The 25,778-nt window shown below is 38.7% G+C and overlaps 1 protein-coding gene across 4 annotated transcripts in view; it reads left to right on the plus strand.

Moving 5' to 3' along the window:
* Window positions 1-25,778, plus strand: part of IARS1 (isoleucyl-tRNA synthetase 1) — a 112,752-nt gene that overhangs the window by 40,540 nt on the left and 46,434 nt on the right. For all 4 annotated transcript variants that reach the window (XM_074603195.1, XM_074603196.1, XM_074603194.1 and 1 more), the window contains 6 exons: window positions 2,996-3,094; window positions 14,438-14,564; window positions 19,357-19,430; window positions 19,786-19,980; window positions 24,762-24,848; window positions 25,472-25,555. In XM_074603195.1, coding sequence (XP_074459296.1) covers window positions 2,996-3,094; window positions 14,438-14,564; window positions 19,357-19,430; window positions 19,786-19,980; window positions 24,762-24,848; window positions 25,472-25,555 — 666 coding nt within the window. The remainder of the gene's footprint in view (window positions 1-2,995; window positions 3,095-14,437; window positions 14,565-19,356; window positions 19,431-19,785; window positions 19,981-24,761; window positions 24,849-25,471; window positions 25,556-25,778) is intronic.

A 25,778-nucleotide genomic window follows, 5' to 3' on the forward strand; every position in this document is an offset into this window, starting at 1 on the left:
AGTTAGAATTCCCCTTTATTGGAATTGCTGAAGATGGAGCTTATTGGTCAAAAGCACACTGTGTAGATGTGAGATCTTGCGAGTCTATATGGTCTAGATAGCAATTTAACAACTCTGAAAGATAGCAAAGGTGGCTGTCGTGACAGCTGAAGTATCCATCACACCTACTGCCTGCCATTCAGTTAGGGAGCAATATTGGGAAGCTCTACCACTGACAGAGACAGAGCTTTGTCTTTTTCAAGCCAGTGAAAGCAAACCCAAGAAGCATTTTTCATAGCATATGGTCATCTGTCATTTGTTTCCTAAATTACGAGAAAATGGAATGGGAATAAGATAACAATAACTTGTTTTAAACAGCTGTGCAGTCCAAAGCAGGTATGAGAAAACTATCGGGAGTGTGTAGTGTCCACAGAGAACGGTCTTTCCAATCTTCATCTTGCCAAGTACAAAGATTGTATTTCAGAGAATGCTAATTTTGTGGCATTGCTAAGGAATAGGCACTTAGCTCAGATGCTTTGGTTTCTGATACAATTCTAAAGGATGTGTTTGTAAGCGGAACAAAATGTTGTCCAGTTGAGACAGAGAGGAATGTTTAGGGATGAATTTTGTAAGCATCAGTCTTCGATTTAGGTCTGTCTGGGTGGTTTTTCCCTTGTCTTGCATTGATGGAAAGCACAACCCAGTAACGGGTATTTCTCATTTGATTCTACAGCAAAGAATTGAACCTGGTTTCCTTGACCCTCTCACCAGTTGCAAGGGGCAGAAATGTGTAAGATGTTACTGGTTGGGCAGATTTTCAGTATGTTGTTCTGTTTTTGTCTCCTGCTGAGGTGCTGCTTGGCAGTACAGCTAGAAGAAAGAAAATATGCAGGGAAACTCTGCCATCTCCCATTTCTTACTACCTTTGTGAAGGTGGAAACAGCGCTCTGTGGGTGCTTTGGAATGGTTATCAAGTATCGTAAAGTTACAGTGGTAGGTTGAAAGCCTGGGAAATGATGACAGCTTCATCTGCTTGTTTCTTTTTCGTAGATCCTTTGTGTCTGGAGCTGCTTTTGCACTAAAGCTAGTCTTCCATCAGCCCCACCTGTCAGCTGCTTACTCCTCATAGAGGTTGGGTACCAGTTTATTGTCCCATCATTCTTTTTGAAATATATTGAGACCGTGTGAGGAACTTTTATTATCAGGTTCTATTCTTCTTGTTTCCGGTAGCTCAAGATCTTATATGCGATGGCAATCCATCATTCTTCAGCACATCTAAATCACGATGCTCAGTGAAACTAAAATACTTCTGGAGTACCTTGTAGCTTGCAGAATACTCTTTTTCACTGTGATCCTGCGGCTGTGTGAGGAGTTCACTGAACTGTTCTCTTCTTTAGGTGTTAGGACTTAAATTTGAGAAGCAAAACTTCCTACCTTAGTATGTTTGCATTGAATAGCTAAACACTACTACATTTCTATTGCTTTCAGCTCTTACCATTTCCTGTCAGGGTATAGATACTTTAACTCTTAAAAGATACAGATTGAACTGTATCACTCACAGTTAAAAGGAAATACGTTCTGAAATACAGTGTTAAGAGGAGGGATGTGGTTTTATTATTGGGCTTTATGCAGTGTAAGTGCAGTTTTTCAGGATGGAACAACGTTTGCTGTGGGTTTTCTTTTGTTGGTCAGGCAAGTGTACCTCTAGGGAGTGCTTCCACAGCAGCACTTTTAATTTACATCATAATTTCCAGTAGTTTGTGAATTTCAAACAAGTCGTTGCTATAGGATATAAATAAAACGAATTAAAATTTTAAGATGGGTTGTTTACAGTAGTGACTGCACGTAGGAGATAATGGTAGTTTCTCAGGGTCTTCGCTTGTGAATTATTGTTGAGCGGGTATATTTCCAAGTTCTGAGGCAAAGTGACTTAAAATATTACTTTTTTTTAAGAAACATTTTGTGGGGTGGATTGATACTAAGGGAGAATGAGCTTCTTGTCCCAGTGTTGTTGAAGCTGCTCTGTACCCATAGGCAGATTCCATCCCCTGGGATTCCCCTAGGATGGAATCACCCTTTTCAAGTTGGAATAATGGGAAGGATGTAAAGGATTAGAAATGTCTGAGCTTTCCTACAGTGACTTTTATCCACGATTTGATTACTGAGTCCTTTTGGAGGATGCATGCTACTTGAACAGTCTCTCAAGACCTTAAGCAGTTGTGTTAGGAGATGCATTGCAGCCAGATGCTTAGAGATACTCATTTTACTAGGTAACCTAGGGAACTTACCCGTCTGTACGCTCTGCCCTATGGTGTTCCCAATTTTAAGCAATCACAAGTTCTGAATCTGCTCCCACTCTATATGGGTTTCACTGAATGTCAAAGTAAGGAATGTATAAGATGACTTTATAACTTCTTACTTTTATATGTTTATCTGTATCTCTTTCTTGCCTTCTCCTCCTGGAATGGGACATTCTTCTAGTTAACGCTGGATACTGTTACTTCATCTCTATGGTTTATTATTATTCTTTTAAATACAGATAGTGAAAACATAGCATAATGTTTTCTGGCTTTTCAGATTGATGTACACATAAGATACAGAATGTGCTAAAGTGGAAGACTTAAATATGAGTCATTTTAATACTTCCTGAAGTTCATCTTACTGTACTATGTAGGAACATAAATTTCAAATTCAGGTGTTGTTTGAATGTTCTCATGATTTCTCTTGCAGTACAAATTACTTGATTTGCTGTGTTTGAAGGCTTTCTAAAGATTTTATTTTTAGGATTTGATTTTAAAAAGCTCACATAAGTGTAACAGTTCGTGTAATTTAAAAAATAAAACAAAACCCAACCTTTGTAACTGTGATAATATTTCAGGAACAACAATGAATTCAGTCTGTGGAAAGGAGAGTGTCATGTACGAAAATACATTCTTAAAGTGTATTTTATAAATAACGGAGCACTGAAAATGTTTTTGTTTGTTTTGTTCCCTTCCCCATCACCTTCCCTCTACAGGTCAGATACTCCATTGATATACAAAGCTGTGCCAAGCTGGTTTGTAAGAGTGGAGCACATGGTGGAGAAGCTGCTGGAGAATAATGCCCAATGCTACTGGTAATGTCTCCTGCATATGTTTATTTTTTTTTAATTCTTTGCTTGGGATTGGGTGTGTGCTGGAACTCTACAAAGCTCCATTTTGCTGTTGGTGTGCTAACTTAGCTTCATATTTCCATTCTGGCTTTCTAAGCCACTATTACTGGAATGGGGCTGGTAACCAGTTTTAAATAGTGTTTTATCTCAGGTTTCACAAATGCGCCTCAAACTGGTAGAGCAATGGGATAGTCTTCCTGGTACAAACAGATATAACCCGCTTAATTGCGTATCAGCCCAGTGCTTGAACATGTTTGTGTGCTACTCCTTTCTTGTGTTGAGAAGGCATTCTTTGCTTGTGTAAAACCCCAATGAGATATATATATATATATATGCTGCAAGTAAGGCTGAATACACACTAATAGTTTACAGTGAAATACGTTACAGGATCATTAACAGTATCCTTAAATCATATTATACAATCCTAAGAAATTCAACAGAAGAGAAACTGCGAGGGGAAAATCAATCTGCGGAAGTATGGGGCTGCCCAGTTAAGCCTCCCAAAAGGGTCCACTAGGGAGAAGAATTTAGGCAGCTAAACTCTGGGTGTTTGTTGTTCCAAATTAAACTAATTCTTAGATAAGATTTTTCTCCTTTTCATTTAGTTATTATGGATAAGGTTGATACTTTGTCATAGGTGCATTTGAAGAAAAAAAAAAAAGCAACAAACAAACAAAACCAAAAACCCCAACCAACACCCCACCCCTCCACAACACCCACAGAAATCCCCGCCCAGCTCCCCAAGCTTGTGTAATAGTTGTAAGTTACCCCAGTTTCAGAGGTTTAAATCCTCCCAAAAATTACTTCTTTATATGTATACAGGGAATATGAAACACATTTGTTTGAAATTTGTGTAGAAAACAACAGATAAGTTTTAGATAACTTGAATGCACTGTTAAATTAGCAGTAAGAGGGAACTGTTGGTGCTGATAGCCATTTTGAGAGTCAATTATGGATTTATGGTGTGTTAGTAACAAGAGGACCTGACCTTCTCCACCTCCATAACCTTTATTTTTGTTTCTCCTCCTCTCATAAATAACTTGTGACTGGAAAGTTGAGAACAGGTGGGGAAAACGTGGTGGTTACAACCTCGTTGGGTTGTACTGGGTGCCATTTTGGTTGACGTTCAGTCTTTCCATACGAGGAGTATAGGAGAGTTGGGATTGCAGTCTGGTGTGCCTCTGCGCAGCAAATGAGATGGTGTTAAAGAAGGTGACTCGAGTTTCAGTGAAGTTACAGCCTATGCTGCGTTTTGGGTTTTGTTTTAGTTTTTGGTTTTTTTTTTTTCCATGGATGGTAGTTAGCAATTAAATTCTCCATGAGTAGCTTTTGCATAACTGCTTACGTGGTACGAGCACTGTAAATATTAAAATACGTGGGAAAAGTTAGTGATCCATGATACAGACTGTCCAAAAATGCTGCAGTGTTGGCTTGCTAATAAGCACATGCCCAGTCTGGATATGTAAGAAGATTTTATAGATTAGTAAGTGTTGCTTTCTGTTTTCCGTAACAGAACATACTGTGATCCTTCTTTGGGGGAAAAAATAAGCGAAGAGGGGGTGAAAGTGTTTGTTCTTAGCTTTAATTAGCTTTCTCAAGATGCTTTTACTGTTTTGATGACTGACAGTAGACCTGCATACTTAATTTTCACATGAACATAAGAGAAACGTAATGATCCTATTAAGGAAGTGTTTGAATGATCGAGATTAGTTTTGCTTTTCCATCCAGGAAATGTTAGTAAGAATTAGTAAACAGTTTGAACCCTACATATTTGGGTTTTAAGTGGTGCTTTTTGTAAGTTTTGAGTAGTGGGGATACAAATGGAACCAAAGGTGAGAGCTGGTGTTGCGAAGGTTGGGTGGGAAGAGCAGACAATTGTATGAGTAGTCAATATTCAACATGCTTGGAATTACAGTAATCGTCTGTCCCTTAGGCAGTTCTTGAGTCAGCATGATTCTGTAGTTGACCATAAAACTGATTCCTCAAGATTCCTCTCGAAGGAGTATGGCCTTAGAGACTTTGAGAATATTTTTGTAGAGAATACGGCCTCAAGTAGAGCTGTGTTATCACTAAATGATTAATAAAATAATAGATATTTGCAGTGTGTGATTTCATAATCACTAGTTTGAATACTCAATGGCTTTTGTTAGATAAAGATGGCTTTTTAAAATATAGCTTTTTAAAAGAAAAAAAGCATACTTTTCAGGTTTTCTTCCTATGTTGTCCACTGATGTCAGTTTTGTTTGGGATATAACGTCTTAAGTTGGTGTTGAGAATGCTAGCGTTTATTTAAATTTTGGGAAGTCCATCCTTCCCAAAACCTACTTTTTTTGCTTTTGAAGAGACTTGATCTCTGCAAGTGTCACAGGAATAATACCTAGCTTTTTAAAAATTTATTTTTGGACTCTCTGGGGCTTCAGCATGTCCTGAAAATGAGAAAATTGGGGATAAATGCTTTTCAGACTATATTAACCTTTGCAAAATGAGTTTGACTGCACTGCTTTTTTTATTCTTATAAATGACTGATAGGTATATTGTCCCTTAAGAATAGCTGCACTCTTTATAGATACCCTTTTTGATGAAAGAGATTAAACATAGTTGGACAAATTTTGCAACCTGATTGCATTTCTAATTAGTTTTTTAATGAATTAGTACTGATAAAGCTATAGTTATTCAAAATTTAAAGCTAGCAACTGTGTCTTCATTTTTTAAAATGAACTTAACTATAGCTTTCAAGAATGATTACGTGAGTAAAGTGCCAGCAGTTTTGTAAAATCAGAAACAAAAAAACCCCTTTCTTCTTTCTCCCAATCTTATTCTCATCAGAGTGGGAAGTAACTTGCGCTGGATGTTGCTGAAAATGCAGAATTGGAACAGTATTTAAGAGACTGTGTTTCAGTCTTTAATCCAAGGCCTGTTGCTGAACGTTCTCTTTAATACACAACTGTCACAAGAGATTATGTAAAAAAAAAAAAAAAAAAAAAAAAAAAAAAAAGGCAATTAACTGAACTGGTCAGGGCTGTCTGGTCTTGGGTTGCTCTCGCATCGATGCGGAGTTTGGTGCAGCACCAAAGCTGGGTCGTGGTGTTGGTGCTCCAGATTTCAGCCTTAATTGTTTATTGTAACTATCAGCTCATAGTATGACTTGTTGAAAGAGCAACTAAGTTATGCACCTTAGATTCCGATCTGTAATATAGGACTAATTACTGTCATCAGAGGTCAAAGTCGGTATAAATTAAAAATGTGTAAGTTATTTTAAAGAATAAATTTGTGCAATTTATACTTATGTTTCTCACCTGTTGTAGCTGGCACTTCTGTCAGTGTATGTAATACTTTCATACTTGTAGGTCAATAGAAAAGGTTCTGTAGACTGTGTAGTTTGTATTTAAATATCCTCCTTGAACTTTATTTTTAATGTTTTAAAAGCCTCCCTCACTTGAAGTTCCACTTCAGTAACTCCTGAAAGATTTACCTCTAACTGTTGACAAGTTTCTAGTGTTAGAGACTGTTGCGCAGTTCTGACATTGTTTAGGTAGGACATCCAGGACTTGGTATTGCAGAAAAACAAGCATCAGTGATGGAAGACAGTAAGGGACTTCAGAGAAGCCAAGCCTTTTGTTCTTACATCTTCTTGGTACTGGAAAATTCAAGCATTGTCGATAAAGAGCTTGATATATAGGTCCTTAGTTGAAGGTATCCTTTTTTTGACTTTCGTCGCTTAAACTGTTAGTTCTTAGTGAAAATACCACGTAGAATACATCTAATAGGCCTTTCTCTAGACGTGAATTTCCTGATTTACAAAGTGTGAATGTTGCACACATTTCCTGACGCTCCTGTGTGAGCGGTCTGAGGCCAGGTGTCTTTCCCATGGGTCAGTCGAACACATTAATCTTTTGAGAAGCTTTTGATCTTGGCCTTTCTAATGTTCGACCAGCTGCCACCTTTGTTGAATAGCAAACCGTTTCCCACCTCCAGAAGGGTGTGATTTCATCACAAATTGTGCCTGTCTTGTATCATAAACCCTAAGGCTGGGAGAGTGTGCAGAAGATGGGCTGTAGAGCCATTTTCTGCAAGAGAAAGCTAACGTTTCTTCTACTAAACTTGTAACTTTTGTGCAGATGAGAAATCTGAGTCTGCAGCAGGGGAAACAGAATTTTAAGTTGTGGCAGAATTGTAACATAATGGAGAACGTCAGTTACCGAGTCCCTTGTTTTCTTCCTTTTTCCCTTTTCCTTTTTTTTTTTTTTAAGGATGTCTCATAGGATGTTTTCTTTCCTAGTTTGTTAGCATTAATAAATAAATTATATCTGAACAGTTTTAAATGTGTCTTGGGGGGAATTCCCCCTCCCTTTTTTTTTTTTTATTTAAAATTTTTAATATGACCATGCAATTGTAACTCTTCTTTTTGAATCATCGATCGCACTTTCCTTACTCGGGAAATGTAAATACGAATTGGGTCTTCTCTCTAGTAGCCGTTGTGGGGTGAATGGCAACGTGTAGTCACTAGATGGCAACGTTTCCCGAGGAAAGATTCAGACTAGTGTCACTGCCTACAGTGGGAGGTGGAAAAAAAATTGCTGCAGGGTTAGCCTTGTGTTTGTCTAATTTAGAGCAGCGTAAGTCAGGAGATCTTATTACTGGCTGTTATCAGACATAGTTGAGGATTAGAAGTGAATTTTGAGGCTTGTTCCAGTTGATTTTGATGGCTTGTGTTCTGCTGTGTCCTAATTTTGCCGTTTCCTCTCAAAGCCTCTTGAGCAGAGATTGCCAGTTATGTCATGAATACAGCAGGTATCTTTTCGGCCCCAGCGAATGGTCATTGAAAGCTGCTTGTTCGGTTCAAGTAATATTTTATTAAATAAAGACTCCAAATGTCAGTTCACTAAGCAATTATTGTACTAATTTCTTGGGCAGCTGGTAAATCTATCCGCATGTGCGGTCTGTTGAATGTCTGCCACCTTTATAGGACTGCAAACATATTTTTATATATATATTAATTGAAATGAATCCTCACTGTTAATGCTGTTTAAAATTACTTTGTAATTATAAATATTAGAATATTCCGAAGGAAACTATGCAGAAAGAAGCAAAGTGAAAGCTTCATTTCTCACTGGTTCCAGGATGCGGGGTTATTTGCCGTCATTGGTGAGATTAAAAAATTTAATGGCAATTAGCATGGCGCCTGTGTCATATGAATGAAATCTGTCAGGATTTTTGATGACGAGCGCATGGCGAAAGGGGCAGCGGGGGCTCCCGTTGGCTGTGTGGTGCCCGCGGCTGATGCAGTCTGCGGCAGCATTGCGGACTCACGCCCCGGCGGGGGTTGCTATGGGAACTGGGAGGAAAGAGCGAAGGAGAAAACATCGCTGTAGCAAAATGACTGAACGCGCTGTTCGCTCAGCAAACCGAAGCTGCGCCTAAGCGGAAAATTCTCTTGCGCTGGTGGAGGCAAGCCGAGCTGGGGTGGGGTGTGTGGCTGTGCACCCTTCGGAGAAGCTTCCATGAATCGAGGTGGAGGAGAAAGAGACTGCTGCAGTGGAAATTCTGCGTGCCTTGCAAACAGCTGACCTTTCCGCCCACCCGCCTCCCCCCATGTTTAATTAGGTCCATGATATAGATTGGCACTAATTAAAGTGTCAAAAGGGTATGAATAGTTGCTTATTTTATCTCCTTGAATTAAAACCCATTAAAAATCAATTTGAGGGCATGTTGAAGGAGGCTTGTTATTAGAGTAAATTAACATAATGGAATTTAAGACTTTGTCTTCTAAGGGTTGGTTAATGTTTAAAAAGAAAAGCAAATTCTACACCTAAAACAAAAAAACACAGCTGTTTTCTATGAGTATTAATAAATCTGTACATAGTCAGTTAACTGACATAGGATAACTACTTAATCAGCTTTGGTTTTGCTGTTACAACTCATGTATCTTCTGGAAGAATAACTATCTCCTTCCCAGACACAGGAGTAATTCCTGACGTCAGGTGTTGCTTGAAGAGTCACTGGCTCACCAAATGAAAGGATAGCTCTGGGACCATCTTCTCAGCACCAAACATATCGAATGCTGGGCGCTAATCTGGTACTAGAATTCCTAATTCATACTATTTAAGATAATGTTTTGCTTATCAGCTTTATAGTCTAATACTTATGGGACTATTTCAAATAATTCGTAAGCTAAGAGCTTCCTTCCATTAGTAATTACGCAGTAAATTTTATCCAAGACATAAAGTTGCTGTGGTTTTTCAAAGCACGTCGTGAATAAAATTAGCTAAAGAGAGGGATGATGGAAAGTGAGAAAGGATTATTATATCTTTATGTAACATCTTAAACAGCTTTTAATGGTAAATTGATGATAAAACAGAGGAGACGTGCTGTGGCAATATTTGTCAGCAGTTTATTTCAGCAGTGGTATTTGTGTTTACAGAAGAGGGGGATAGTGCTGCTTTGAGACAGAGTTCCCTGTGACTAGGACAAGGTGAGCCAAATCACGGAGCCATGCAGAGCACATCTGAGCTTGGAAATGCAATAAGTTGAATTCAGTGTTTGCATTGTCTCATGAGCATGAGAGATACTTCAAAGATAGATGTACAGAAAAGGAACAGATGTCTTAATCCTTTTAATGTTCCCTTCTGGATTATGTAGTAATTTAGATTTTTTTTTTTTTTTTTACATCCTGCACATTTCTGGAGACAAGAGACAGAAAGGAAATGTACTAATTTTAACTGATGCTGTTCCTCGGGTATTAATTGGGGATGAGAAATCACTGGATCAGCAGCCGTGGCAGCTTCCCGTTAGCACACCCATTCGTGCTCTGGCATTGCAGATGGTCCCTCGTTTGCCGTTTTCAAATCCATACCCGCTTTGCTTGTGTGACTTGTGTGCTGGGCAGTACATAGACTCTGAAAGCAAGGGAAGTGTTTTCTGTTGTGATAAGCTAATAAATGTTGTTAAAGGACTGGATTTTGTTTTGCTCTTTGTGGGGTTGGTTCTTTTGCTTGTCAAATGGAGTTTTTATTTTAGACACTAAGAAAATGAGTAGCTACCAAGAAAGGATGTGGGAGTTCACTGTGCGGAGGAGTTAGCAATGCATGAATTTAGCAAAACCCCAAATCTGCTTCAAAAATAGGAACAAACAGTCAAAAATGGGCATACAAATTTGGAGCAGATTAATAATTTTTGTAATCTCTAATTTGTTAAGATGGAGCTTTGATGTTGGGAGAGTAAGATAGAAATTAGTATTCAAACAGGTTGAAACTGATGTACTTTCATTCAAAATCTTTCTAACTTATGATTTGACAGATCAGTATTTATTCTGTTGCGTTGTGGAGTTCATTTCCCTGAACTTTTCAATTGCTCAAACGTCTGCATCCTGAAGTTTATTTAGTGCACTCTCCTGGGTGCCAAGAAAGTAGAAGTAGCGATTATCCCACACTGTTCTACAGGCATGAATCAAGAACTTCACGACCTGCTGAGACAGCAGTCTCCTTAACCTTGCTAAATGTTTGAGAAAGAAGTACGAAATCCTATCTGTGTCATTTTGCAGAGAAATTTGAAGGTCAAACCCCAGACGAATTGTAGACCAGTTGGGAAATAAAAAAAAAAAACAACAACCCTGTTTCTAACAGCACAGTTTTAGGATCTGCAGCAGGATTGTGTTAGGAGAGGAGTCACTGCTTTGATTTCGGTTGCAAAATTGTGGAACTGTTTGATGCTGGAGCTTGACCTTTTCTGAGACGGGCACGTGTCCGGTGCTGTTGGCGGTGGGTCGCTGTGGAGGGGCTGTCGCACCCCACTGTCAATTCAGTGAAGCCACCAGCAGAAACCTGAAATAGCTGCTTTCTGGCTGAAGGGGGTTTGTGACCGATACCTGGTTAAATGTGAAAACCGTGCATATTAGCATATGGGAAAAGGCTTTTTTTTCATATATCTGTGTTCTAAACTAGGCATATTAATGTGGGTGGCCTTGCTTTTCTTTTTGTCTTTTCATTCTGTTTAAAGCTTCTAAATAGCCATGCTGTGAGGACAGTTTTGATGCACAGGGGTCAGTGTTTGCACCTTGACAAATTGTGCAGCCGTTAACTCCACTAACTTTCAGGGAACTATTTCAGCTTTGGGGTTTAGGTAAGCGGTGCTTAACACACCCCAAAATGTCCTGAAAGCTGAAGACCAGTGTCAGTAGTGATTCATGGTTTTATCGTGGTCTTACCAAAGTCACAAAGCTGTTTGCAATGTACTTGGGAATACAGATGGAAGAACTAACTGGGCATTGTGGGGAAGACCATGGGCTGATAGATGAAACGCGGTATGGCGTGGTCTCAGGGTGAGGCCAAGTTTCTTCAATTACTGCATGGGAGAAAGGGAGCAGAATTCACCGGAGGGTGGCATTCCTCAGGCTGCCCTCAGTCTCCTTAGTTGAGTAAAACAAACAATCTTTCTGCAAATTTAAGAAATCATTGCTTGGTGTAGATGGAAGAGTTATAAATGCTTCCTTAACTAATAATATATACCTGTGGCAGGATGTTATCTTTATTAAAATTTAACAAGAGAAGCATACCAAGAAAATACCTGAGAAGAGTGTTAAGAAATGGAAAAAACCCCTATAGAAACACTAACCTGGAGATGGTGTAACATAATGATCGGGTGTTAGTAACAACAGTGCTGAGCATACTCTGTTCTGTCTTCCCAGCCTAGCGAAATACTTAAATAGAAGGTGCCTTTGAATATTTTTTTTCATTATTATTTAATTTTTTCTTATGTAGGTAAGTCAGAAGTGTCAGACTGAGATATCTGTAGCTGAATCCAGTGAGACTAAATAAAAGGAACAGGCTGTAGTCCTGTAGAAGTGTGTAACTGGCAAGGCTGTTCTCTGCTGCAGATGCCTCCTCTGGCTTGGTCCCAGTTGGAGCCTGTATCCACCGTTCGGTTTGGGCAGCAGCTATGTGGTGGTGAGAACCAATTGTTTTAAGTAACACTTTCTTTGAGTGATGGGCTCAAAATGTGTTTAAGATACAGGCTCTTTTTATTTTATTTGATGGCTGTGGCGGTGTTATTTCTGTATTGTTACCTCGGAAGTGCCACAAATCATTGTTGCAAATGTGGTTGATGGTAGATGAAGTGGTTTGTGTTTTATGTTCCACTAAAAACTGGCAGCGGGGTCAGGCAATTTTACCAGAAGAGGTAAATTATATGTTTTCATAGCTCAAAGAGAGATCGAGAGAGAGATCACACCACATACATTTTTGTGGTTAATGTCCACTTTGGGGATGAAATTAATTTTTCATGCATGTTTTGAGGAGGCAGAGTTGAAACTCTTAGCATTTTAATGTCATTGGGGGATTGTTTCAGCCTCTAGCTATGTTAAATGGGACTAATAATTTCAGCTAATCAGTGTCTAACAACTTCTGAAAAATGGAAACTAGTTTAGGACTGATGTGAAGAGAAGTTTTCCACATTAGTGGAATGTTAGGCAAATGCTAATGATCTTCGTACAGTTTCCACTTGTGTTTGGAGAGCGGGTCTCTTAAGGTCACCACAACAAGTTAGTAGTAATGAGTCCCACTCAAACAAATTGTAAAAGCCTGTGTACATTTCTAAATTTCAAAGCAGAGGTATGGATGTCATGTGAAGCATTAGTCACTGAGTTTGTTTAAAAATTTTTTCGTATTACATTTTTGTTTGAGAAATGTTACAGAAGGTAACGTTGCAGCCACAAGTAAATCTATGACTAGTGAAGCTGCAAAACTGCAAGCTGATATTTAGTGAGTCTTTTAGTGGTAGTTTTTATCCACCTGAGACAACATTGGCATCAAGAAGTCTTCAGATCTCCACATGGCGTTGTCATGGGTAAAACTTTTAAAAGACAGTAGCTTTCATTTTCATCAGTAGATCTTTGAGGGATGCTCGCCCTTATTTCATAGATCTCCTGCTGCTGGGCCAAATCCCACCTTAGTGTGTCCTGTGGATCCATTCTTTTAATTTTTCCTCTAAAGGATTCTTTCATTTTTGTTACTCTTGGGGCTGATCTGTGAATAAATCATTCTTCTTCAAAAAACGTTTGAGAGGGGGCCAAGAGCTTTGAAAAGTAATGGTAGAAGAGGCCATATGTTTTCTGTAGTTTAGCTATTCCTTTCTTTAGAAACTCTGGATCTCTAAATCCAGCTTATGCTTCGGGGAGGGACCTTCTAGGTACACTGGAAAAACAAACCCAGAAAAGCTTGTCATGGTTTGTTTGATAACTCAATTCTGGAGTTATTTGTATTATTGTTAACTGTTCATTCACAGCTTCTGTGCATCTATGACGCTGTCTTAAGGTTATTCTTCCCATGAGTTTCATTTGAGGTTGGTTGCCTTCAATGCACCTTTAGGCTTGAAGGGGATATATTGTTGACTTCAAACACCATTTTTTTTTTTTCCCCTTATCTGCTATATAATCCTTGTATAAATAGTTAATTATTTGTTTACATCACAAGAGAAAACAACAGGTTCCTAACCAAACCATTAGGCCATTTAGCTTATCCAGGAAACTTGCTAGGCATCAGATTCTGATGTTAACCTTCGAGCTCCAAGACATTTTCACATGATGAAAATTCGTCTTTAACATTCCTCAGAGCCCATGAGTGCTCAAAATGAGGTGTTTTTTTAGCAATCACTGGTATGTTTCTGTGTTTGGCAGGGGTGGTTGTTTTGTTTTTTAATTGGAGAATTAAAAGTGGAGATAATAAATAGCATAAAAAGGCTTTTTTTTTTTTTTTTTAGGATATCAACCTGGGTTTTTTTATTCTCCAAGCCTAAAGGTAACGTGCAGACACCTGGATGCACGTGTATAATGCAAAGTGCCTTTTGATGCTATTACTCCAGGCTTTTGAAACTTTCTAATTTCATTCAGCACCAAAATCGGTAACTGGTATTTTTTTTCTGTATGTAAAATAAAGCAGTAGTATTGTTACCCGGCCTTAGCCATAATCCTCCAATGTTGGACTACCCTGAGGATTTTTGGACATCATTGTTAATGAATCTGTTGTGTGTTGTACACGTTTTTACTGAGTTATTTTAGAGTAAAATAAACATGGTATTTTTCACTTCTGTAGCTTACTTGAAGATCAAAGAAAGGCAGAAGAAATGGTGTTACGTCTTTGGCAGCAAGTCTACAGGCCCTGCGATAGCCAGTGCTGTAACATGAATGTGCTGCAATTCATGTAGTGTGCTGAAATTGACTTGTTTTGTGGATGAAATAAAACATAACCGTTCTTGCTAGATTTCTTTTAAGTGGAATGTAGTGATAAAAGAATACTTTTCTTATTTTCGGACCAGGGTTCCAGATTTTGTGAGGGAGAAGCGTTTTGGGAACTGGCTTAAAGATGCACGAGATTGGGCTATCTCTAGAAACCGGTACTGGGGAACGCCCATCCCTTTGTGGGTCAGCGAGGATTTTGAAGAGGTGAGTAAGAACGCAAAGGTTTCCAGTTGACAGAAAAGCCTATCTGTGTACGTTGTTTGCTTATTTTGATAGACTGTTATATCTTTGGCTGCTGCAGTCTTAAGTTCTATTAGTATGTCTTAACAGTATATGTATATCTATAGGAGGTGATATTCGCATATGCATGCATGTATTTGTGTGCCCATACACATTTTCTTTGCTTTTGCTTGAAAACTGCAAGCAATTTTTTTTTGTTTTTTATATGAGAATTAATCTTATCTTTCCTGGAAGAATTTGCAATAATGGTAAATCTCATGTAAATAACAAATGCAGTGAGAAAATGGCAAGAAAGATTTTTTTTTTTTTTACTCAGTCCTTTCAGTCTGTTTTTAAAATTCTGATGCTTGGTTACTTCAAGCCAAATGAATCGCTGAAGGCATAAAAGCAAGTCCACCATAGGACAACAGTGAAAATATATATTTGTAGTGCTACATATGTGAATACAACAGACTGTAAAAATGTGAATCTAGTGGAATGATGAAAGTGTATAACGAGAATGCTAGAAATGAGGTTTTTTGAAGTTGTAAGGTGTCCTGCCATTGGGAGCAGAAAGCAAACTGCTCAAGTGAATACTTTACACAGTTTTGATGACTGCAGTTTTCTAAGTGTCAAAACGCCAAGTTTTAAAACTGTTTCTGAAGATTTTCCTGTGTAGGTTAGTTCCATTAGACACGTATGATAAGTCCTTCTTCACGTTGGAAATAGGAAATGCTAACCAATGTCAGGGTGTCCATGGAAGGTGAATACTGATGGCAGCAGCTGAAGCCTTTGTTTGTATCACCCCTGGTTTGAAAAAGGTTTAATTTTCGTTCTAGACATGGAAGACCTCAGATAGGGAAACATATGCCAGAAAAGTATGTTGTTTTCTTGAACTGAACTACTGCTTAGATGTGCACCATAAAGCATATTTTATTTCCTCTTCATTGGAAATCTTGCTGATAGGCAGGGAGATATTGGGGGAGGGAGGGAGTTACTTGTTGCAGTTACAATTTAAGTATCTAAGAAAGCCTTGGTAGTTGAATTCTATTTATACTATGAGCATGTTTGTAAATTACTGGCAAACCAAGTGCTTCTGTCTCTCACATACTAATTTTTAACAATTATTCAAAATTTTTAGATATGAACTGTCAGTCTTAAAACTAAACTTTAAGTCCCTTTTTTGGTATAACAGAGGGTTTTTTAGATAGAGAAAAGGCTTTCAGTTTTGTGCTAAAGTACTTCAAGACATCATTTTACAGCTGAAAAAGATTGTGTAAAGGTTACATTACTCCCACTCCTTGCCTCTAATAATATTTCATTTTCTGTCCAGTCTCCCAATGTCTGTATTCCTGTGTGTACAGATTTTTTTGCTTTTTCAGGTTTGATTTCTTTGTTTTTAATAACAATGTGATGTCTAGCTTGGAAGATTGACCTTTCCTTTGAAATTAGCTGCGTATATTCCTCAGGGCTTGGTGTTCTGAATAATGATAGAAATACCAACAGATCTATTATTTTTATCCGTAGATGTTATACATTTCTGTTTACTCTAAAGTCTGAATGGCATGCTTCAATAGTCAAGTATGGCTTCTGGACCATGCTAAATTTCAAGTTAGGGTTTCTTAATATTCATGCTCTTTTTATGCATGTGGGATATAGCTTAAAAACTAAATACCATTGGAACGGATATGGAACTTAAGGCCCGAGTGACATCTGCTCTCATATAGAAATACCATTGACTTCAGTTTTACTGCAGCCTGGTGCCATGGGAGATCGCAGAGCCTCCTCTTCATTGCCTGTTCTCAAAAGAACACTTTGTCGCATGCAATTATGCTGTGCATATTAAATCCTGGAGAAGTAATAACAGATCCTTATTTAATATACAATAAGGTGAATTAATTGGTATTAAAGTGAATTTTATTACAAATCAATATCTGGTTTCCCACAGTTTTATTTTAGCTTCTATTTTAGCATAATTATCAGGTAGAGACACATAATGGAAGTTAAATTTTGAAGCTTGTGTTTATTACTGCATTTTTGCAGGCAATTTTTAATTTTAAGCTCTCAAATCTCAATGATTTCCTCAGTGGAGGAGCACATCTCATTTGGATTAGATAATAAAATTCTTTAATATAGCACGCAAGTTGATAAAGCAGACTATAGGTTAATTTTATAGGACTTGCATACAAATGATAGTATTAAATGTTCCATGATGTTACGGAAACTCTCCGATGGTTTCATTGCTTGTCACTCACGTAAGCTGTGAACCCTCCGCTGGCTTTGGTGCCCCCCGTTGTGTGTCGGAGGTTTGGGAGGAGAGGACCCCGGCTGCGCTGTCCTGAAGGGGAGGGAGCTCCTTTACGTTCCAGGCTGCTCGGAGGCTGCAGGAAGGATGACACTTTTAGCTGACCTTAGCAGCCATTTCTTTACTGATTACTATTCAGAAGATGCTTTCTAAAGATCCCAGATGCTTTTGCTGATATGCTGCATGGACTTCTTTCTTTCTATGAACACTCCTCATTCTTCCGTTATAGGTACTTAACAGAGCTGAAATAACAAACCAGTAACAGCAAACGTTTTTACTTAATAGGGACTGGAGAACTATGCCACAGGAACACTGAGGTCCAAGAATGCTGCTGGATGGCTTTATTCTTCCTATTTACAAGGATAATCCTGAATATAATGCTAATGTTCATTTTGTTAGTATTTCACCTCGACCTCTGATTTCATTCACATTATGTCTCAGTGGTGCTGAAACAGGGTTGAACAGCCCCCAGTCCCACCCCGTGTATTTCAGTCTTTGCCGTCTGCTGTTAAGTGTTAACACAGCTGGTTTGTACTTGATGTGGCTGAAAAATAAAATGGAGGAGGAACAAGTGACTGGTAGGAAAGGGGGCCTGGCTACTAAAGTAGACATTGCTTTGAAGAAATGTATCCGAAGCCATAGCTTTGATTTGAGAGCATAAAGCAGTTTGTTCCTTGCAGAAATGAGTGGGTGCGGCCTAACGAGGGATCGGATATGATTAGCATCTACTTGCTGCATTGGTTTTTTTGCCTTGAAGTATCTAATGAGCTCCCTTTGTGACAGAGTAGCTCCATCCTTCTGACTTGAACAGAGGCGGTTTTAGTCAGTATGGTGGTATCTGTGTTCCTCCAGTGGTGGTTGGATTTTTCGTGTGGGCTTAAGGTTATTTCTTCTAAGAATATGTCCTGCTGGGTGCAGTTCTGCAGGTGCATCCAATGTTCAGAATTTTACTGAAGTATTGAAATGCTTGGTTCGAAAAGCAACAACTGATGGGCAGCTCTTAACCGAGATCATAGCGTGAAGGTATGTTCAAGTACTAAGGTTAGCGAAGATGAAGCGATCAGCTTATCCAAGGGTATTTTTTTTACCTGTGCTGCTATTAAAACCTTTTCTTCTGCCAGCAGTGCGCACTTGAGCTTGTGTGGTTGCTTATGGGGCCACACAGTGAATGAAGAGCAGGTCTGGGATAAAAATAGTTTGTTGATAAAAGCCTATTTTTAACTGGGATCAGTCACCTGGTGTGGTTTGCTGTGCAAGCTGCGGACTGTTGTACTTGACTATCGTAATCATTGTAATGCTTCACTTCCTATAGAAAAATAAGAAAAATAGGTAAGTAATGAAAAAAATTACATTTAAAAAGTGCTTTACAATAGAAGATAAGTAATGCAGATCAGCAGTTGAATCAGTCTAGGAAAATGATACTGTCTGTCTTCTTTGTAATTCATTACAGTTTTTTTGGAATTAAAGGCACGAAAACCTTTTGGTTAGTCACAGCTTCTGTGTGTATAGATACACACGCATTTCAGACTAGCTGTAGGAGATGAGCAGTACTCTGACTTACTCTATCCTAAAAGCAAGTTAGAAAGTTATAGAAAGTGAAAAATGTCTAGCCTACTTACAGCTTCTTTATGTTGATACACTTAACTCCTTCCCTGTCAGATCTGTCAAAAAACATTTTTTCCATATCAGTTCTACATTGGCCTGATAGCATGTGGGACTGGATCTCCAAAATCCGCATCTGTACTGGAGCTTGTGGCTTGTGAGTCCTGCCAGATGAGGGAGGGCAACAGGGCTTTGGGATGGTTAAACTTGATTAAAATGTAAAGCAAGGAAAGCTTTGTTTTTCCTTCTCTCCCACGTACAGTTTTTCAGAATCATTTGTTTCACCAACATTTCGTGATGTCGATGCAAGTCAGTTACTGAAACTTTTTGCTTTTTTCTTAGGTAGTGCGTTGATGCAATGAAAACAAGAAAAGTCTGTACCTTTCTTAACAACCACTTTGTTAGCTGCGACACTTCTTTTTCACTTTAAATAAGATGCCATTAATATGAACAGTTTAGTGTACCTGGGATGGAACACTTATACTCAGTTATGAGCAATTTAGCTGCTTACCTTAGCTTCAGAAGAGGAACTTGGGATCTGAAATTCCTATCTGTATAAAAGTCAGGATCCTCGAATTTTCATAGGTGTTTTCTGTTGTCAGTTGTTTGAAGAAAAAAAAAAAAAAAAACCCCAAACAACAAAACCCTACCTTTTTTGATATCTGACAACATGTTTGTTCTTCGAAGACTCGAATTATTCTGATATCAATTGTATCATTCGCTGCTTTGTTAGATTGAAGAAGGAGACCTTGTACAAAATTTTTGTTGGCTTTTCAGCTCTTTCAGCTACTTTAGAAGATACTGACTGACCTACAAACCTAGGCTACTGCCTGCAAACAACTGACTAAATTTCTTGCATGTCTGTTACAGGTGGTGTGTATTGGTTCAATGGCAGAACTGGAAGAGCTGTCTGGAGTGAAAGTCACTGATCTCCATCGAGAAAGGTCGGTCACAGAGGCTGTTAACTAGTTATTAAAAAGAGCTGAGTAGACATAAAAAATACTAGTTTTCTTTGCCCAAAACCAGGGAAACAGATTTAAGGAAAATAGAAAGGTAGTAAGAGGACTTGGGATTAACATGTATAAATTTTCCTTTCTTCTGTCTTGGACACTGTTAATACAAAAAAAATCTCTAAAATAACTTTAAATTAGAAAAAAATGTCAAAGAAAATGCTGGCCTTTTTGAGAATCATTAAAATTAAAACCAGAACTCCTGTGACACCTAATGTGCAAGCATAACGTTAACTTTTTGTGCTAATTCTTGTTTTTGCTTAGAATTTGTCAATCTTCTTTCCTGTAGTATTGATCCCCTAACAATCCCTTCACGCTGTGGCAAGGGCTTACTGCGCCGGGTCCCTGAAGTTTTTGATTGCTGGTTTGAGAGTGGAAGCATGCCTTACGCACAAGTCCATTATCCATTTGAAAACAAAAAAGAACTTGAAGATGCTTTCCCTGCTGACTTCATTGCTGAAGGCATTGACCAAACCCGAGGATGGTAATTTTCCGCTACTTTACTATATGAAGTTATTGCCCTGCTTCTAACAGTGTTCCTTCTGCGATGATCCTTCAATGTTGTATAGATAAGTGTATGACAGCTCTCTCAGCTTGTCTTCATAAATTCAAATTTAAGTCAAACCCTAAGTTGTTAAGATCTTATTGTTTACAAAAATCAAATTTTCTAACTGAAAACTTCATCTGCTTATTTGATTCCTTTCTGGATAAGTGCTTTTCAATCACTGATGAAAATTTTTCTCTAACCTCATATTTTCTCTGGGTAATGTTCTCATACGTACATGAATGCATGCATATATATAGTTTTAGTTTTGGCATTTTAAAATGTTTATTCTATTTTTGAAATCTGAGTTTGGCTGTGAAAACCGACAGATTTTTAGGATGAATTTTTGTGTTTTCTGACCCCCCAAGTAGTCTTTCTTAGGCCATCTGTTTGTGTTGATCTTTAAATTTGTGCTCTCCACAATTATAAATCACAGTTTATTGGTCATGGTGCTTTTTGGTGTTAGTGTACAACTAAGTACTTGTTGAGTAGCATGAAACCCAGCAGCAGAGGGACGTACTGATCTCATTTGCAGGTCGCTAGTTCATGTTTGCTGCTCTTCAGGCAGTGTTGGATCCAGTATCTACAGTGAACTCTATGTTGCAGCATTTAATTTGACAAACGCTAATTTAGGAAATTTTAACTATAAAATGGAATGTTATATACCATACCATATAATACCTGTTTCATTGTGGAGAAAAGTGAAAGGTTTTGTTTATTTGGGAGAAAACCTGCTTACTCTGCAGCAGGTGTGCTTTAGGGACCGGGGGAGGCTAGTGCAGGGTTAGAATGAAGAAGGAATGGAGAAAAATAGCTTGAAAAGTCATAATACTAGTGAGTCCGTGTATTAGTCTTTCTGCAACATTGTTCATTATGTGCATGAAAGGAGAATTAAAAACTTTGTTTTCCCTCTTCTTTTTTTTTTAAGTCTTTCCTTCTATCTGAAAAGAATTAGAAAATTGTGGGGGTTTTGTGTGTGGGTTTTGTTTTTTTTCTTTTTGTTTTAAGAAAAGAGACAAAAGAACACATGATAAAGATATATAAAATGCATGCAAAAGGCACAGTCATAAGCTGACTATTATATTCCCTATAATATTCCCTATTACACTTTATAAAGATAAAAGGACATTGATTGTAATTTAGGTGCCAAAAAAATGAAAACAAATTAAAAAAAAAACCCTACAATGTAATCATTCTTATGCTGTGCAAGGGACCTGCTGAGTTGTAAAAGTTCAGAAGAATTAAAATGGTTTGGGATTTTTATGTGGATACAAAATCTATTCCTCATCGTTACAATTCCAGTAAAAATATAGGAGGAATGATCAATTTCAGGTTTCAGGGTTTAGCTGTTTGAGATTAGGATATCACAGTGGATTAGTATGTATCACACACACTTACTGCAGCGTTTCTTTTAGTGCTGTGCTTTGAAGCGTGTGTGGGAGACATGACAGATGAAAAGATAAGTCTGATCTCACATGCCTCCAATGAAGCTCTTTAGTGCTGTTAAAGAATGCGTTTGTAATTTTTACACAAGTTGTCCTTTTTATAGTGTGATATTAATTTAAACTTGAGTGCTGTGCAACATCCAGATCTGCTAAGCTATCATGTTTCCAATTTATAAAGTTATTTTCTTTTTTTTAAATAGTAAATGTAACCTGTGGTTCCAGCTCACTGATGTTGACCTACCTGCAAGCTGCTGCTGAAAGCGGCTTCTTTCCCTTTCCTTAGTAGGCTGAACCGAATCACATCGCTGATTGCACTGAAGATTGGCCCCGGAAAAATAGCGAGAGAAGTCCGAGCTGAGGCCGCCGCCAGCGGTGGCCCTGTGGTTGTAGACAGACACCCGCTGTGCATCGGCTGGAGCCCGCACACTCCTGTGTGTGCTGGGGGCAATGGGCAAATGCAGCCTTTCACATTACAATCGGGAGTAGATTGCTTTTTGCTTTTTAATGTCAGCATCAGAGTTAACTGTAAGTCTTCTCCATACTCAACTCTGTCTCATCTGCTTGTGGGTGGAATATCAAAACACTTGCCTTGATACGTGATGCTTATACCTCTCCCACCGTGGGGTTTTTTGGTAAATGGTAAAGCCGTCTCAGGCTGTTCTTAAGAAGAGTTCTCATTCTAAAACTGTTAGGCTTTTAGTTACTTTTTCCTAAGTCTTGGGGAAAATGAGGATGTTTTGAAGAAAAGACAGGTGTATCTTTCTGCCAGTATGACAGCACTATATGAACATAAGTGCTATATGAACATATATAGCGCTATATAAGGCCTAAGTGAACAATATATAGCACTATATAAGGCCTAAGTGAACAAGAAGCTGATGTGTTCTGAAGTGTTAACAGCACAGTATGTGATTTTTTTTTTTTTTATTTTTTTTTATTTGAAGTATTCTGTATAAAGTGTTAAGATCAAGAATGAAGGTTGGTTTTGTGTCAGGTCAGAGACTGCAGCTGACGTGAAGTGAGGACTGGTAGGGGTGAAAAGCTCAGGAGGTGGAGATCTGGTGGCTTCTGTTTGACTCGAGAGAGTAGGGGAGAAAGTCAAGGGAGACAAGGGGAAAATTAATGTGACCAAGGTGATGAGCTAGGAGAGTGATGGCTTTGATTACTTTCTGCATGGATATGAGAAAGAGCTGAGTTACATTTGTTAAGGCCAGAGGAAAAAGTCTTGCAGTCATTGGGTCGCAAGACTGGCAGTCTGGATGGATTGATAGGAAAGGCTCTATCTCTGATTGTATATGGGGAGGTGCAGTGAGATTTATAGTCATGGTCAGAATGTGGTGGCGTACAGGGAATTCACAGCTGAAGGCTTTTGGCATGATTATGAATTTACCCACAGGATTATGAATTTACCCACAATTGTTCAAGAAAGGAGAAAACAGGGAGGGAACACTTTCTCCCATTTGGGGGGAGTGGAAGAGGAGGGAAGAAGTGGATGTCTGTCTCTGTGATGTTAAGGGGTTTTTACTATTGTTCTGGCTGACAGCTATATATCTTCAAGGACATAACTAGAAGCAGACTCAGATTTGGTGCATGGAAGATGAAGCAGCAGAGATAAGTCGTGGAGGTTGTCAGAAACAAATGTGTCTGTGCACAAGATATTTCAAAAATTCGGTGCAGAGAGACACTCCTTTACAATATTGAGAGAAAATGAGGTGAATTTTTTAAAAAAGGCTAATCTGAGAGAGAACAAGTTTTCAAAGAATGAAAGAGTTTTGTCAGAATGGTGTGTAAACAGGTGGATCACACGATCTCAAAGACAGTCTTGTAACTGTGAGCACCTGAGGTACCTCATTGCTGAGCCTCATCGGGTTTGACAATGCAAATAGCATAAAATTTGTCAAAAGTTCTTGGATGTATTTTTTCAGTGCCCACGGTCCATCTGTACAATTTTCCTAATGCAAACAGCATTGAAATAAATCTCTCCTAGTTGGTTCTGCTTTGTTCTTTTTAATTGCAAATACACTTGCTCCAATAGGAGAATTTGCAACCAGTTTGCGGAAAGTGATGGGAGTTTGTCAATGAGGTACCGTCATACGAAATCCTGACGCGGTGCTGCTGTGTTTGTGATGAACTGTCAGCCTTGTAGGCTTGAGGTGTCGATCATCGGAGTAAGTGCCCAGATGTTTGTGTTTAGGGGTTTTCTTAAGAAGGTTAAAAACGAAGGTGGGGATTTTGGGTGCATGTGTTTTTGTGCAGGTGGAGGAGGGCTGGTTAAAACTACAGTGCGATTTAATAAAGAGAGTTTGTATTGTGCGGTGTGAATTGAGGTGATTTGTAGAGTTAAAAGCCTGTCTGGGAGAGAAGCATCAGAGTTGTCACGTAAGCCACGTAATAAGTGCGGTAATGCACACAGCAGCCTTTCCAGAACTTTGGACGCTCAAGTATAAGAATGATGATTTTTGCAATTACAGGCAGCTTTTTGATAAAAACTACTTGGAATATACAGATGGACCTTCTTGTTTTTTTCTTCACTGAAGTCTTTCTCCACTAAATCTTCATGCAAATGCATAGTTCTAAGGCATAACCTCCTGTGCCTTATTCTAAATCAATTAGATTTCATATAGTCAGCTGCTGTTTTAAGGTTGCTAAGCAATTGCCAGTGTGATACTCATTTTTAACCAGGAAAGCTGTGGCCCCCCCTCCAGTTATTTTTCTTAAAGGTAATTACAAGCAGTGCAGTTACAGAAGGTCAGAAATACCTACTTTGGTGAAGGTTCTGACTCCTGAGTATGAAATTATCACGTCATTTTGGACCTCCACTTAATTGCTCAGATACGATCATATTGACCAATAGGTGCCTGTGCTTGCTCCAATGCGGATTTCTTAAATGTCCTAGATAGTTTATACAGGTATTGTAAACATATCACATCGGAGGGGCCAGGAATGCCCTCCTGCCTTGTATTTTCTGTATTAAAGGGGAAAATGCTACAGTTGTCTTCTTGACGACCTTTCTAGTGCTTCCTATTACAATTCTTCAGCCTTCTTGGACTAGTAGATTACAACTGAGCAAACAGCACAGTATGCTACAAAGAGGAAAAAGATCTGCTTTTGCTAAGCTCCTCTTCTGAGTCTCTGCCACGTAAATGTTCCACATACTTAAATTTTAACTTTGCTGGAGTAGAAGAACATAATGAAAAAATTCTTTTGTGATGAAGGACGTGCAGCCTTCTGCTTGGCGTATTTAGAAAGTCACGTTTGCATTGTCTCTTGTTTCAGGTTCTACACTTTGCTGGTGCTCTCCACTGCTCTTTTTGGAAGGCCTCCTTTCAAGAACGTAATTGTGAATGGCCTCGTTCTTGCCAGGTTGGTATGTCTGTCATGTCTTTCCTGAACAGGTTTTTAGTCAAAGAATATTTCCGATAAGTCCCTGTCAATTGTAAATTAAATCTGTAATGGACTTTGGAGCTGTTAAGACTTGTCAGGGAGGTATCGGTGAGTGTGAGGTTTACACATCCCAGCTCTCTGCACTGAGTTCTTTCCAGCAGGACTAATCCTTCCGAGAGAGAGAGAAAATGAGTAACAAGTCCGAATAGGAAATAAAGGATACCTGTTATGCAGAGTAGTTTTAGGTGCGATTTTAAGTAAGTTAATTATATTTGTTTCCCTTTATTTTCAAATAAAGCCTTGCAAGTGGGCTGGAGGGATTGATGCAAAACAAGTGCATCTTCCCTCAGCTTTGGTAGGAAAGACAGATTTCCTGCCTAGATTTGTAACTTGGGAGCCTCTTGGGTTGTTTGGTTTTTCCCTGAGTTGCTCTCGTGGGTTCAACAGTCATACCGAAATGATGGCCTTATGCACAATTATGTCCATGCTACCAAGAACGTAATAGGACAGAAAAATTAAGCTGGATTTGAAGGGCCTTTTTTCTTTATCTGTGTATTACAACAATTCTGGGAATTTATGCCTGCATTCTGATTTTTTTCTAGTGATGGCCAAAAAATGAGCAAAAGGAAGAAGAATTATCCTGATCCCATGAGTATTGTAAATAGTTATGGAGCTGATGCACTAAGGTAGGATTTCTTTAATTGATGTGCAGTCTGATATGTGACCTTTCTGTTCGTAGCAGACATGTACCAGGAGGGCTGCTTATGGGGTTTTGACAATTAGCAGTAGGAAGAAAGTTAATTTTAGAAACTTCTAGACCACTGTGGCAGCCAAATAGCTGAAAGGGTGGATGAGTCAAAAGAACTGGCAATAATTCCAGTGCCTGGACTTTCTATATCTCCCTCCCTC

The sequence above is a fragment of the Larus michahellis genome, chromosome 10 (genome assembly GCF_964199755.1).
Source record: "Larus michahellis chromosome 10, bLarMic1.1, whole genome shotgun sequence".
NCBI lineage: Eukaryota > Metazoa > Chordata > Aves > Charadriiformes > Laridae > Larus > Larus michahellis.